Source organism: Prionailurus viverrinus, chromosome E3 (genome assembly GCF_022837055.1).
Source record: "Prionailurus viverrinus isolate Anna chromosome E3, UM_Priviv_1.0, whole genome shotgun sequence".
NCBI lineage: Eukaryota > Metazoa > Chordata > Mammalia > Carnivora > Felidae > Prionailurus > Prionailurus viverrinus.
The window spans coordinates 6,472,717-6,488,431 of NC_062576.1; the positions used below are offsets into that span (position 1 = coordinate 6,472,717).

The 15,715-nt window shown below is 48.8% G+C and overlaps 1 protein-coding gene across 3 annotated transcripts in view; it reads right to left on the reverse strand.

Annotated features, from left to right (window-relative positions):
* Positions 1–4,542: 4,542 nt before the first annotated feature.
* Positions 4,543–15,715, reverse strand: part of SMURF1 (SMAD specific E3 ubiquitin protein ligase 1) — a 110,743-nt gene continuing 99,570 nt past the window's right edge. For 2 of the 3 annotated variants that reach the window (XM_047837877.1, XM_047837875.1), the window contains 7 exons: positions 15,442–15,556; positions 14,491–14,669; positions 13,177–13,314; positions 12,029–12,149; positions 10,919–11,120; positions 9,371–9,455; positions 4,543–7,871 (listed from right to left, as the gene is read on the reverse strand). In XM_047837877.1, the coding sequence (XP_047693833.1) occupies positions 7,772–7,871; positions 9,371–9,455; positions 10,919–11,120; positions 12,029–12,149; positions 13,177–13,314; positions 14,491–14,669; positions 15,442–15,556 (940 nt within the window). In that variant the 3' untranslated portion in view covers positions 4,543–7,771. The remainder of the gene's footprint in view (positions 7,872–9,370; positions 9,456–10,918; positions 11,121–12,028; positions 12,150–13,176; positions 13,315–14,490; positions 14,670–15,441; positions 15,557–15,715) is intronic. The other variant, XM_047837876.1, reaches the window with a different exon arrangement.

Consider the following 15,715-nt stretch of genomic DNA (forward strand, 5'->3'; position numbering starts at 1 on the left):
TAACTCAAAGCTGTAAGCAGAAATCAGAATCTCCAGTAAAAGTAAATACATGGGCAGTTATAAAAGCTATTATTATTATAATTTCGGTTTGTTAAGTCCACTTATTTTCTACAGGATTTAAAAGGCACATGCATTACAAAACCTAACTATATACAGATGTAATTTGTGACATCAGTAACAGAAGGGGGAGACGGAGCCATTCAGGATCAGGGACTTTTATGTGCTATTTAAGTTGGCACAAATTAGGTTGTTGTAACATTAGGATGTTAAGTGTCATCCCTGTGGTAACCACAAAGAAAATATCTATAGAATAGACACAAAAGGAAATGAGAAGAGAATCAAAATGTCACTATAAAAAATCAAATGCAAAAGGCAGCAGTGGAGGAAGTGATGGACAAAAAAAGCTATAAGGCACATAAAAAACAATAAAATGGAAGAAACAAGTTCTTTCTTAGGAGTAACTAAATGCAAATGTATTCAACTCTCTAATCAAAAGGCAGAGATTGAAGATGGCCAAGTAGGAAGCTCCAGGCCTGTGCTACCCCCATGGAAACATTGAAAATAAATACATAAAAGGACCTACAGACTGACTAAAATAACTATGGGACCTCTGGAAATCATTCCAAAATCTACAGCAACCAGGCGAACGCCCAATCGAGAAAAAGCCATGGTCAAAATGGTAGGGGATTTTGTGGCAGTTTTACTTGCCTTTGCCTCAACCCTTCCTGGCACGACAATGTGTGGTTGGGAGGAAGCAGCCTCCTCCTGGCTTCCTCCCTTCCTGCTGGAAGGAGGAGAGCAGAACTCATTGGCAATGTTCTGACCTGTCTGTGGACTGCCCAGGGGACTGGGGTTTCTGTTGTGCCTGACTTGGAGCTCAGACAGGGAAAGATGACCCATGGAGGGCTAGGGCACGCTCTCATGGGCAGAAGAATACAGTAACATCTAAGGTTCTGAGAAGAAGCTGGGGGGAGACTCTGGAAAACTAAGACTTTTGAAAAGCAGCCAGGTATACAGGCTGGGGATTGGGGGAAGTACAGGCCCAGGCGTAACACGTGCCCATAAAAGACCCAAGACTTAAGCCATTACCCTGGGTTGATCACAAGTCTTAGAACACACCCTGCAATTTAGTGAAGGTCTCCTGCCATTGTGCAAAGACTGGGCAGACAGGACTGTTTTTTCAAATGACTACTTTTCAACAAAGATCTCAAGGCATACAAAGAGACAGGAAAACAGGGCACAAAGAAACAAAATCTTTATCTCCAGAAACCATCCCTGAAGAAACATAGGCATCCGACTTACTAGAAAAGACTTCAACCAAGTAACTGTTAAATATGCTCGAAGAGCTAAAGGAAATCAAGAAACTGATACATGAACAAAATGAGAATATCAAAAAGTTATGTATGTTATTAAGGGGCTCCTGAGTGGCTCAGTTGGTTGAGCATCTGATGCTCAGATCATGATCCCAGAATTGTGGGATTGAGCCCTGCATCAGGCTCTGTGCAGGGCATGGAACCGGCTGAGGATTCTCTCTCTCTCAAATAAAATAAAATATAAAATTAAAATTAAAATCAAATTAATAAAATCTTTTTAAAAATTCTGGAGCTGAAAAAATGCAATAAAGGGATTCAACAGCAGACCTGAATAGTGAAAAGAATCTGTGAACCCAAAGACAGGTCATCTGAAATCACTGAAACAGAGGAGCAAAAAGGAAAACAAAGTGAAGCAGGCCTAAGGGACTTATGGGACACCACCACACAGACAAACATATGCACTCTTGGACTCCCAAAAAGAGAAAGAGAGAGAAAGGGGCAGAGAACTTATCTGAAGTAATGGACAAAAATTTCTCAAATTTGAGTAAAGAAATGAATATACAACTTTAAGAAACTCAACAGACTTCGACAGATAAATCCTGAGACACACACAGCAAACACTGAAAGACAGAAGGGCAAAATGGAAATTTTACATTACAGTAATCGGACTCGAGAACAACCAGGTAGGTCAGTAAGGAAAGACAGGACTTGAACAACACAACAGACCAAATGGACGTAACCAACATATATACAACATCCAACAACAGCAAAATATGCATTTCCCTCAAGTGCACGTGGAACATTCTCCATAATAAATGACATTCTGTGAGGCCACGAACCAAGTTTCAAAAAATTAAAAAAAAAAAGCATATAAAATATTTGCTCTTCCCACAATGTACTGAAGGTAGAAGCCAATAACGGAAGGAAAATTCATAAATATGTGAAAGCCAAGCAATAAATACATCGCAAGGGAAATTAGAACCCATCTTGAGACAAATGACTGAAAACACAGCATACCCGAACTGAAAACAGTGCTAAGAAGGAAACTTAGAGCCATAAATGCTTACATTAAAAAAAGAAGAAGGGCCTTAAATCAACCACTTACTTTATCCCTTATGGAACTTGGAAAAGGAGGAAGGTTAAGCTCCAAGCCAGCAGTAGGAAGGAAACAACATTACAGCAGAGATAAAATAGAGAACAGAAAACAATAGAGAAAGCCAATACAAAGCCAAGAGGTGGTTCTTCCAAAAAAACAAAAACAAAAAAACAACACAATGGCAAACCTTTAGCTAGATGCCTGCAGCGGGAGAAGAGGACAAGGACTCAATGACACAAGAGGGCATCTTACTGCAAATTTACAGAAATAAGGGTTATAACAGAGCTCTGTGAATAACTATATGCCAACAAAATGGTTAACCTAGAAGAAATGGACAAATTTCTAGAAACACACAACCTACGGAGACTAAATCATGAAGACATATCAAGTCTGGATAGACCTATAACTAGTTAAGGAGATTGAATCAGTAATCAAATACCTCCCGACAAAGGAAAAGCCCAGGACCCAATGGCCTCATCAGCGAATTCTACCGGACATTTAAGGAATCAACACCAATCTTCCTCATACTCTTCCAAAAGAAGGAGGGAATGCTTCCTAACTCATTCTAGAAGGCCGGCATCACCCTGATACCAAAGCTAGATGAAGACACTACAAGAAAACTATTGGTCAGTATCCCTCATGAATATGGATGCAAAAAATCCCCAACAAAACATGAGCAAGTCGAATCCAACAATAGAATAAAAGTTTTATACACATCATGACAAAAGAGGATTCCTAGGATGCAAGAATCACTCAGTATACACAAATCAATTGATTTAATACTCCGTATTAACAGAACGGAAGGGAAAGTAAATACTCTCAACTGACACAGCAAAACCATTTGACAAAATTCAATACCTTCTCATGTTAAAAACACTCAACAAACTAGCAATACTAGGAAAATACCTCAACACGATGAAACCATATATGAAAAACCCCACAGCTAACATCATACTCAAAGGTGAAAGACTGACAGTTTTTCCTCTAAGGTCAGGACAAGACCAGATGTCTACTCCCATTGCCTCTATTCAAGATAGTACTGGAAGTGCTAGCCAGAGCAATTAGGCAAGCAAAAGAAAGGAAAGGCATCCAAATTAGAATAAAACTGTTTGCAAACAATGCAATCTTATATGTAGACAACATTAAGATTACACACACATCATTAAATTAGCAAAGTTGAAGCCTAGAAAGCCAACACACCAAAATCAGTTGTGTTTCTAGACACTAACAATGAAGAATCTGGAAAGAAAATTAACAATTCCATTTAAAATAGCATCAAAAAGAATGCAATACTTAGGAATAAACTTAACCAAGGAGGCTAAAGACTTACGCACTGAGAACTGCGAAACACTGCTGAGAGAAATCCAAGACCGCACAGATGTTACTCTGTAATGCCTCTTCTGGGTATCATGGCTGGGTCAAGTCAACAAAGAAAATTATCCCACCAAGTGTCCATCAAATCAACGGAAAAACACAATGTGGTACATCCCTACAGTGGCATGCCATTCAGCCATAAAAAGGAGTGAAATTTTGATAGATGCTTCAACATGGGTAGACCTTGAAAATGTTACACTAAGTGAAATAAGACACGGAAAGACCAATATTTTATGATTCTACTTACATGAAGTACCTAGAATAGGCAGGTTCACAGAGACCAAGTAGGACAGGTGTCGGGGGAAGGAGGAGCAGCAGTTACTGGTTAGTGGGTCTAGGTGCTAGTTTGGGAGGATGAAAGTGTTTGGGTACATTGGCAGTGATACAATATTGTGAATGTTTTAATGCCACCGAGGTAGACCTTAACCAGTGGATACGCTGACAGATACTACGTGTATCTTTCTTACCACAATAAAAATATCTAAAAAAGAAAAATAAAAATGCAAACCAACAAACATGACCAGCATGTGAGGAACCAGTCAACAGCTTCAAAAATTTCTCGATCCCACAAGTTTCTGCTTTTGGTAGAGCACTTTCAACTGCCTGCCGTGTTTTTTCAGTTCCTTCTACAATTCTGAAGTCTGTCCTTTTTCCCTAGAAGGTCCTTGTCAGTATTTCAGGCCATTGACTTTCTTTTTTGCGGGACTGGAGAGAAAAAAAAGGACTCTCATCTCGGCACCAAAGTATCAGACGCCAAAAAAATGTAAAGTCGTGAGTTTATTGCATATGTAACAAAATGAACCTGACCTCCTGGGTCCAGCCTGCTGTACAATCACTGTTTGTTTTGTGTTTCCAGCTGGTTCCATAACCACATTAAATAGAACTAGTATTTCTTTAAATACTTTTGATTTTGACATAAAACGGAACATTAGTGTACAATTTTCACAAAATAAATCAGCAATAAAAACAGTGGGAAGAATAACAAGGATAGCAGCAATACTTAAAAACAAGACATTACAAAATAAATTAAAAAATACATTATAAAGTGGTTGAGAAACAAAAATAAACAAATTTTAAAAATTCATACTATGTTTCGGGAAGGCTGCCGTGCGGCACGCGCCTGGCTGCGGACAGGGCCGGGGGTATGGGGCGGGTTCTCTGCGGAAGGCCACTCCTGACAGCTCAGGGTGGAGGACCCCCTCACCTGAATTGGGACCACGCGGCCGAGCAAGCTCGGGGAGCACGGGACTCCTGGCGGGCAGAGTCTCCCCTCAGGGAGAGCTGCCCTGACTGTGTCCCCCAAGCAGCCCCTTTGTTTCTCCTTCCTACAGCGCTGGCAGAGCGGTGGTTTGCTGCATCCCTGAGGGTCGGCTGATGACCGCTGGTGAGGGCAAGCCTGCAAGTCGGGCCCCTGAAGCATCTGGGCCAAGGGGTGGGAAGGGGACGGCGGGGGCGGGGGGTGTTGGGGATCACCAAGGGCCACAAACGAGAGCTCGTGGGAACAGGGTCCACGTGGACCCAAAGTGGAGTCATCGGGAGCTTTTACCCACTGTCTGCCACACTGCTCTTTCCGTGGTTCAAAAGGCCTAATCCGAGGTTCTAGAAGTGCAATGCTACTGACGGGCCTGTCTGGCAAGAGTAAACCAGGGCTCTGGAAAGTTCTGCTCTTTCAGGCCCCACTGTAACGCACAGCTGACGAGGACGACTGATGAGGGAGGAAAGCCCCGCCTTACAGGCCGGTCCCGCGTGCTGGGCCCACGCCTGACACCCACGGGCAGCATGGGGCTGGCAGGCACGGGTTCTAAGGACTGTTCCTCCCGACAGCAGGAAGATCGTCTTACAGGAGCCACGTGCCACAGTCCCGCTAGACCCTCGTCTCCCCGCTCATTCCTGCAGCTCTGGGCCAAACCACAGGAACAATCCGTGGTTCCCCCGCTTGGTCTGGATGTGCCCTCAGCTCTCCGTGGAGGTCTCCTCCTCACACTGGGGGGTTGACGTGCACCTTCGAGAGAAGGCCTCTGTGGGGGAAGGGCCATAGCCAACATTTCCTTACTCTCGCAGAGGAAGGTTAAGAGGGAGGACTAGAGAGTCAGGGGGAGCCAGCTTCTAGAACGCCCTCTGAAGGACGATGGTAAACGAGCGAGACTCGGGGTAAGCCTGACCGGGGCAAGGCAGAACTTCTGACAGTCCAGGCCCAAGATACGGCCTGGACTTCCTGAACGGATTTAATCTCTCCTCTGCAGCAGTCACACTTGACATCCTCTCTACCCTGGCACCTCCTCCGTAAATGGCCAGATGCGCGCTCTCTCACAGCTCTTGGAACCCACAGCCGCTAGCCCACGGCCCACCGAACCAGGTGAACTTCTTCTTCCGAGGGAGGGTCTATCTCCCAGGGGTTCCCGAGCTCCCGCACGGCAGCCACAGAATGCTTCGGGGCAAGCCGAAGAACCACACGGCAAGACCCACAAGGGTGAGCTCGCCTCCAAACTCACCTAGCTCCGGAGGTATCCGTGACAAAAAGAGAGTCACCTGAAAGCCTTCCAGACCCACCTCAGACCCGCAGCTGGATCCCAACGCTTAACTCCGAAACCAACGGCAAACTTCCGACAGTGAAATGTCTTCCTGATGAATTACCCCGCATTTGCCCCCCCACCCCCCCACCAAACAAAACAACAACAAAAAACCAAACAGGACGATTGGCTGCTGCCCTTCACGGAAGTTCATCGCAAATCAAACCACCTTATTCAAATACTGTTGAACTTCTGTGCAAATTGGAAAATGGTGTTGGAAACTCAGGGTCCAGGCTTGCTTTGGCCTTGCTCGTCACGTGAGGACGTCTGGGCGAGCGAACTGAGTAGTAGCGATTGTTCGCGTCTCCACCCGACACCCGGGAAACGAGCAGAATGAGCCAGGGTGAAGGGTCCCCTCCACCGACAGGTTTGCGTTCGTGCCCTACTCTTCGTAAAACCGTAACTCAGGGTGGATTTAAGTCAGTGGGGTGGCCCGTTCCCTCTCTCCCTGTGAGGCTACTTTGCACCAAGCCAGCAGCTACAACAGCAGAATTCTGTTAGTTCAGCTCTTAGCAACTTCCGCACAACACTTGGTTAGTATTCAAGTGACCCAGCCGACCCTCCTCGACATACAGGTGGTGGGGGAGCCGCAGCCCGGGACTGGCTGCATGGATCTGAGGCTGGTTTGGTGTGTTCTTTTATAAGCTCTGTTATGTGGTATTTTCACTGGAAAAATATCTCAAGCTAGATAGATAATGTGGCAAAAGGGACTCTTAAAAGGAAGATCATTTTTCTCTATGCAAAACAAGTTTTTTCAGCCAGGATCCCCTGAAAAATACCCCAGGCCTCCAGCAAAAGCTGCCCCAGTTCCTTTACTTTTCCAAAAGGGAAGCACATTTTGGATGCAAGCTTCCTGCTGGGGCAGAATTCCAATGGACAATATGGTTATTTTTCAGTTAGAAATTAATCTGCTTCCCAGAGCAGGCTGCTAGGGTGTGACTGCAATTTGAGCTGCAGAACTTGAAAAGGGACCTCAGGACTGTCTGGAGACAGAAGAGCTACCGGTTACAAACCCTCAGTAAGCCAAGCTCAGTTCCAGAACCTGTGGGTCGATCCTCCTATAAAGACCGCAGGGCAGTGAGCCTATCACCAACCATGTGGGTTACAGTCGCTGCAGGGTATCCTGTGTGACCGAAGCCAAATGCTAAACCTGGCTGCATTTTATTGGATGGGCGATGGAAGGGGGGGGGGGGGGGGGGGCGGGGATCACTGTCAGAAAGGAGGAAAATATGGGTGGGAGCCGCCAACCAAAGTCCCCCCACCCCCCTCGCTCCCCCAACGAAAAGGAGGGGAGAAAACCCTTTCCCTCGGGTCATCTAGGGTTCCCGGGCCTCAGCCAGCTTCGCAGGAGGCGCACAGAAAGCTTGCTTTTGGTCTGGTGGTCATGAGCTAGAATCTGTTGCCTTTGGTTGCTCTCTTCACTCCACGGCAAACCCGCAAGTCTCCTCCACGGCCGTCAGCAGCTTCTCGTAGAGCTTCTCGTACGACTCGTAAGGTGGAATGTCGATCCGATTAAAGCTGAAAGAGGATAATAGAGCGACAGAGTCACTGCTGGGGCCATCTGGACCTAGGCCCTGGTCCAGGCGGGAGCAGAGCATTCAGGGCCTCGAGCTAGCAGCGTGTGAGTATACAGGCGGATGGGGCCAAGCATCTCATCGCCCAGCTGGGGTGGGGGGTACAGGCAAGTTTTCCACTCCCCCCTGGTGCTTTTCTGTTTCGAAAGCAAAGATTTTTCATGGAACACAGAACAAAATAAGTCCTAAGATCTTGAAAGCCAAAATTAAACCGATTACTATGTCCTGGTTATATCAGGACAAAGATCCTTCCTGATGCAGTGGTGGTTGTCTTCTTCGCATGTGGACCCCCGTAATCCAGACTGGCCGACTGTCGGATCACCACTGACAATCCACTGCCTGTCTGTCTAATCCTCCGTGACTTGACCTGAGACCAAATGGGGCAGTCTGGGATGTTTCCTGCAGAAACAAACTATTATCTCAAAACTAGTAAAACGTCAAATCTCTGATAGGAGGAGATAAATCAACATTTCCCTGGAGAAATTCTAGTGTTGTATTAAAAAAAAAAAAAGAAAGAAAAGGCATCCTTTAAGAAGGATATTCTCCCCTAATAAGTCAAAACATACAAAATTCTGACCGAGATAGTGACCTACTGAATTACTAGCGGTCAAGCAGTTAAGGATGGTTTTTGTCAAGAAAGAACTGGGCTAAACCGTGTGATAGTTTTTTTTCTTAAAGTTGGGACTTCAGCATCTGAGGACAGTTCTCACATCCATTTTGTTCTAAACTTTCAACTATGAAAGGGCAGAGTCCTAGGGAAGAAAGCGGCTGCCGTGGGTCAACACAATGCTGTGTCTGTAACAGCCACGCGGGGCTGGGCGCCACAGTCTCGGTAGGGCCTTGGCCATGTAAGCACTTGAACCCACACCCCTGGGTTCCCAATCAGGAAGCTTCTGTTGCAGTGTTACACATCTCGATGGCAAAGAACTGGCTCTCGCGAACCGGACACACTGGTCTTTTTGATACGTGGTTTCTGAGACAAAGCGTACGTAAGTGACTTGATTTTTAAACCGCAAGGGAAAATCATCTGCTACAGGTATGAGTGATGTTAAAATTTAGGAAAGTTAAGAAGTTTTCAATGTGCAAGATGCATCCATCACCAAGTTCCAAGAAGGAAAACACAGGAAGCAAAGACTGGGAACTCCGGATTGAAAATGACAACTCCCCCGCAGGGAGGTACGTGTGTGCACACGCGCGGCCCAGCAAAGGCAAGGCTGGAGCTGCCGAGTGCCAGCCGCCGTTAATCACATCTCACGACAAAACTGGTTTCACGAAAGAGACTTCCGATAACCCTCATGTGACACACGGCCAAGCGCTCATCCCACCTGACACTGGTTCCACGGCCAGTTGTCCTGGGGCGCAGGTAAAGGAAGCATGGGGAGTCACGCGCGGGGTGGCAGGCGCAGGGACAGGCTCCCCGCGATGCCACAGCGAGGTCCTTACCAGGTGTGGGCCTTCGGAAGGTTGTCTGTGTTGGCGTCGATCAGGTGGATGGTGAAGAGCCGGGGCCCTGCCGCGCCTGTAGAACCTTACGAGACAACATTCTAGTTAATGCACTTCAGAGGCGGGCCCCGGGCCCCACTGCCAACCACACCCTCGGCCCGATGCCCGGGCAGGTCGTCCTGCCGGACGGCCGTGGGCTTCACGCGGCGGCACAGCCTGCACCTGGGTTAGGACACGCTGACCGTCCAGCGACCTATCCCAGCCATTCTAGAAAATCGCAGGGGCAGAGACACGTGAGAGCTCTCCTCCTGGACCCTGGCCGTGGGCCCACTCAAGTGGGGATATTTGAAGGACAAAATCCTTAAATCACCAGTGACAGTTTTTCTTTTTTTTAAACAAGATGTTTAGCAAGTGGGCCCGCCCCTGGCAGAGGACAGCAGGGTTATGACAAAAGCACGATACACAGTCATGAATCCCCCAGGCGGAGGGACGGTGGGAAAAGAAAAAGACACAAACACCTAGGACAACAGCCCAGGGGGATGGAAGTAGCTTCTGTCACTCAAAGAAGTTCTTCAAATCTGGAAAAGTCTACAGGGAATGTTCTCTACATGAAATACACCTGCTATCTCTAGGAACATGCAAAGGTCCATCTGCTACATTTTAACATACTAACATTCTTCACCTTTTTCCTTCTGGCTCTCAGAGTTATCAAAAATCTGGATATCAGGTTTCTTATCAGCATCGGAAGGGACCAGAGAGGGGATGGGTACCTACACCAGACAGCGGAGCCTCTCAGGCAGTGCCTCTGCATAGAGGAGGAAACCGAGGCTCAGGAAGGACCCCTGGAGCTCATGACCAACACGGCAGCAGGAGACTCCATCTCCTGGCGCTCAGGCCGGGCCGCTCTCACCTCAGGGCTGCAGTGAGACGGCTGCTACCAGAAGACTCAGGAACGAATCCATGGTGCACTTTAGAACCTCTAATTTCTTTCCCCAAAGCCTTGCTGCTATTTGTACCCTCCCTCTGTCCCCCACTTCTGTAGGGGTGGGGGAGGGACCGGCTCCATGGGGTCCTTCTTCGCTCAGGTCTCGCCCAACTCAGCCCTGGGTGGGCACCAGGCTGGCCAGCACCCGCCACAGCTGCGCGCCCCAGATGACACCCCGCCTGCTGGGCACGTGGCCTGCAGGGACACCGAGAAAGGTGGGTTTGACAGGAAGCTGGGCTTTGTTTTGCTGAGGTTCTCACCCCCTTTGCGTCTACAGGTATCTCCTCTCAGCTTGGGCAGAGGCTAGCACCCCCGGAGCACTGGGGGGCCGGCAGAGAGAATGGCAACAAGAGGGCCCCCGGGGGTGGGGGCGGCCGTGGCCGCCAGGCGAGCACCTCCACGCCCCCAGCGTTCGCTACGAGAAAACACAGGCCGCGCCACTTCCTAGGAGACATTTCAGGAAAACACCACCACGGCGGTCCAGCTCTTCCTGCCGTGGCCGGGCAGGGGACATGCCTGGCGGAGACGCGTGGGGCCAGGAGCCCCGCCTCCACATCAGTCACCTTGCAAAGCCTTGAAGCCTTGGAGAGGGACCCGAGTGGACCCAGTCACGAACTGCAGCAGCCTGGCCCTCCTCTCCTCATCGAAGGTCTCCACGGCCTGCCAGAACCAGCGGACGATGTTGCTGTCGGCCACACAGTGCTTCAGCCGAGTGTTGGACTTCCAGTCGCTCACGTCGATCTTATCCAGGCCGCCTATGATCAGCTGCGAAGGCGTTTAGAGGCAAGTTATTTCTCAGATGTACAGACCGGGTCATGGCAGCCTCCCAGGTTCCCAGCGTCTGAAAGGAGGGAATTCGTGGCGTCCAAATAAACTAGCCAGAGACTCAGACAAGCGGAGAGGGAGACGGGCCCACGCTCCCAACAGCGCCTTTTCTTACAACCAGGTCTGCTCTCCTCATCCGCGAGGAGTCAGTACCAAAGGGCTGACCGGCGAGACTGAAGGGGCTGACTGTAAAACGGGGCCACCTCCCCGGGACCCCAGGGGCCGTCACAGCAGGGCTGGGAGGGGAGTGGTGTGCGAGTTTCTGCACCGGGTGGGAGGCCCACCCGGAGCTGCTGCCCGCCCACGGAGGCGCCTCGCCGCGGCAGAAAGACAAGGATTTCAAAGCCGTGAGCCACTTGGCACGGACGTGGGTAAGGGATGAATGAGTCTCTATGTTCACACACGCGAAGTGGGACACGAGAAGACAATAACACTTTGTGCGGAGTCTAATAATAGCTAGAACAGAAACACAAAGTTGACGTGCTGGCACAATCTGGTTATACGCGAGAGAATTTCCTCGATCCGAGGTAAATACGTGGGAGGGGTTTGGAAACCGCCACGGCTGGAGATCTTGAACATGAGGATAAGCCACAGGACACCCCGAACAATGTCTGGAGAATGATGTGGACTCGTTGCCGCCAAGCAGACACCTGTCCTTGTCATAAACAGGCTCAGACGCCCTCGACACCCCGCTGGCTCTAGGCCTATTAGTCGGGAGCCCCGACAAACCCCCGGCCTTGCCGCGGGGACAGACAAGCCTCATTCTGCAGGCAGGTTGTAAAACAAGAAAACACCGATCTCATTTGCGCCCTTTAATGCCTCCTTGGCTCGGCCCGGCGAGCACGTACCTCCAGTTCCTTCTGGTCAAACGGCTTCAGTAAGTGTTGAGGAATGAGTTCATTAAACCCCTTCTGAAGAGCCAAGAACTGGGCTTCGATCCCCCGCATGAACCTCCAATTTACATACAACCTGAGAAACAAATTCACAAGTTGGAGGCAGCATCGAGTGGTTCATGAAAAAAAAAAAAGTTTTCTCCACAGAAGGTTCTGACATCTGAACCTGGCACCCTGCCTGCCGGGCCTCCCCTTGCGGCGGGAGGAGGGGGCGGAGGTGGGGGCAGATGGGACGAAACCCCCACCGGCCGACGTTGCCTAGCCTCAGTATCAGGTTAAAAATAAGTCAGCACAGGCCCTTACACATGCTGATGCTTCGCTAAAAATAGCTGTAGGAATTAACCTGACCTGTTAGAGCAAGCGCCATAACTGAAAAGTAGACCTGAAAATGACACACAGGATACCGTGAGAACACGCGCCAGCCTGGCAGCCTCTGCACACGGACACGCCCGCATGCTTCCAATTCCCCAGTGCGAGCGACTGAACGTTTATTTGCCTGAAGAGGTAGGCGCCTGGGCGGCTCAGCTGGTTAAGGGTCCAACTCTTGATTTCAGCTCAGGACACGATCTTAGGGTTTGTGGGATCGAGCCCCACGTCAGACTCTGCACTGACAGCACGGAGCCTGCCTGGGATTCTGTCTCTTCTCGCTCTGCCCGACCCCTGTCTGCTGTCTATCTCAAAATAAACATTAAAGGAAAAAAAGAAGAGAAAACAAACTACTATGGAGTAGACTTCCTCGAGACTGATCTCAAGGAAACTTCTAGGCTTCTATTCTCTCCTGCGTTCACCACCTTCACACCCAGAATTGGGAGGTCACCTGCAATCCCTTCCCCAGCTTGGGCTCTGGAGTCATTATCCTCCCTTCAATGGGCCGGCTCTGGTAGCACTAGGGGCACCTCTGTGCACAGCCCCCAACACTGAACCCGACCGTTGCTGAAAGTCTGTTCTGTTCCTGGGATTCTGGTCATAGGTGCCGGCAGGGAAGGGAAGCCTCAAACAGCCAAGGAGTCTTGACAACGTAAATGTGAACCCAGCCTTGCCCAGATGGTCCCAGGCACCTGGATGTCCCCGCTGGCAACTTCCACGGTTCCCCAGAACATTACCGGACATATTCTTTCTTGTTGTCCTCTGTGACAGGAACGTTGCGACCATTGGGTTTCAGTTCATGCTGAAGAATCCTCCCGAAAGCATTGTGTTCCACACAGAAAGTGTGGTCTAGCACAGGGGTGATATCATTCTCTCTGTTGAAGTTAAGACACAAGATGGATGTCAGACCTCTGCCAGCATGCAGCAGCGAACAGAACCTTAGACGGAACGTTCCAGGAGAAAGACGGCACTTCCTGTCCATCACCCCAGAGCTGCAGGGGGGGAGAGGAAAACCTAGGTCCCAGAGCACGTGTGAGGGCAGGGGTGCGGGTACTGAAGGGGTACCACCGCTCCACTCTGCATGTGCCCGGACTCCGGGCTCCCTCATTCACAGGGAGGTGATGGTAGCTCTCTCGTTCTGGGATTTTATGAGACACGGTGGCCTGACTGCCTTGTAAACTGAGTCTCCGAACAGAAGGATTCACGAAGAGGAAACGGGGTCAAAGGAAAAGCAACCTGCAGAAGACACACCTAGAAAACATTCGCAACCCCTCCTTTAAGGCAGCCATTCCAAATGCATCCATTCAAACAAAGTAGCACTTGGAAGTTCAAGTGGACTCCTCTGCCCCCCGCATTTGCTGAGACGCAAGCAGAGTAAACGATTTTGTACAGGATGGAGGCCCTAACCCCCCCGGACTACCCATTTCCAGCCGGGGCACGTGAAGTGAGGCCGACCGGCACTTGGGGTGCAGCTGGCTCCAGCTCCCCCTCTCGCTCTCCCCCTGCAGAGCCTGGATCTCTCCCTCCTGTGAAATCGGCTCATTCACAAGGACCCGCAACCCCCGCGGTTACCACGTGACTGTGCCGACAGCTTCCAAGAGAGTTCTAGGATAATTCTAAAACAAAGTCGACTAAATATAGTTTTTCCTGATACTTTCTCTTACTATCAAATACTCTGCCACTAATTTTGTGTTGGGTGCTTTCCCTCTCGAGATTCACTGGACAGTCCAAAACAAAACCCACCACCCACCTATCAGGCCTAGGGATTAATTTTGTGGCCAGACCTTAATAATTTGAGGAAGAAATTAGTCTATGAAGTGAAACTGGCCAAACGTCATGAAGGAAGAAAGTCAACTGAGTATTTCTTGTTAAATCCACTTTTATGTTTTTGGCTGTAAAACAGCATTTTCTTTACTTCTCTTCCCTGACTTCACACCCATCCCTCGAAAACATTCACATGCACGCACACATGCACACAAAACAATTGTATTTGGTGGACAGTAAGATGGGTGAGGCATCTTCCATCAACTGAACAGTGAGTCGGTACTTACAGAATCCACACTAAGCTCTTATGGAGTTCTGGGTCCACCGACTCCAAATCAGAGAGCTGGATAGGTTTCCCCAGTAGCTGCTTATAGAAGGGAACCGTGAAGCCCCCGTTTATGTAGTGTCCGTGGAATACGGCGAGACCCATGATCCGACCCACAAAATGGAAATAAGACAGATGGTCCTGTAGGGGGCACCAGAGAACACATTTATTAGGAAAATGACCAGCCAGGGGTGGATACCTTGTGCTTTCTCCAAGCTTCTTGGGAGACCTGTCCCATGGGCAACCCGACACTGACTCAGTTGCTCACAGGTTGTGCTCACGATCAAAGGAAAGAAGGCTAGTTAGGTAGTCAAAATACAGAGCATGCATTTTGTATAGATCATCTGAACATTTTACATGCCCTTCGTTCAAACATGTCCTCAGAACTGCTACATCATTTGTGGTACTCAGCCTAAAAGGAAAATGCAGAACTCTTTGCTCAAAAATTATTAAGAATTTCAACATGGCAGCCACGGAGAATCAAACCAACACAGGCGCTTCTAAGTGCCAGGCGCCCAGGTAGCCGGCCCCCCGTTTTCCCCACTGCACTACAAACAGAGCAGGGGGCAATTCTCCCTGAGTCCCAGGAGAAAGCAGAAGAGAAGAAAATCCAAAGGAAATAAAAAACCAAAGAGGAACATAGAGGAAAATCATGGACAGCCCAAGTAACAGAATCATTCTAAAACCAGAGCTGTTCTGGTTTTTAACTGGGGAACCTCACATCTCTGCTTTCGAGGTGGAATTATAAGCAGAATTAATGAAAACCCCATTTCCATTTCCTGCTCTACCTTTCAGTGTCTATTTACCAGAGACTGAGTAAGTCCACAATGGATAAACCAAGGACTGACACTGGACCTGGAAATCTAGTTAAAGAACTTTCCAATTCGCCCTCTCTTTATTCATGGGTACTTACGGGGTTGATCGAAGAATCCGGGTTGATTTGCAACATGTAAATGTTGTCCGTAGAATACTGGAAGAGCCCATAATACGGATTCAACATTTCATGGCACAATAAATAGAGCCACTCCCTAGGAACAACAAAATGACAACCATTTTATATGTGTGAAAATGTCCAGTTTAGGTCTTACCAAAAGGACTGACTCCCTGGGTCCTAGAAGGCCACACTGCGGGATAACCAGGCCCTGAGAAAAGGTGTAGATTGGGCAGATTAGTCTGAGGAAGTAACA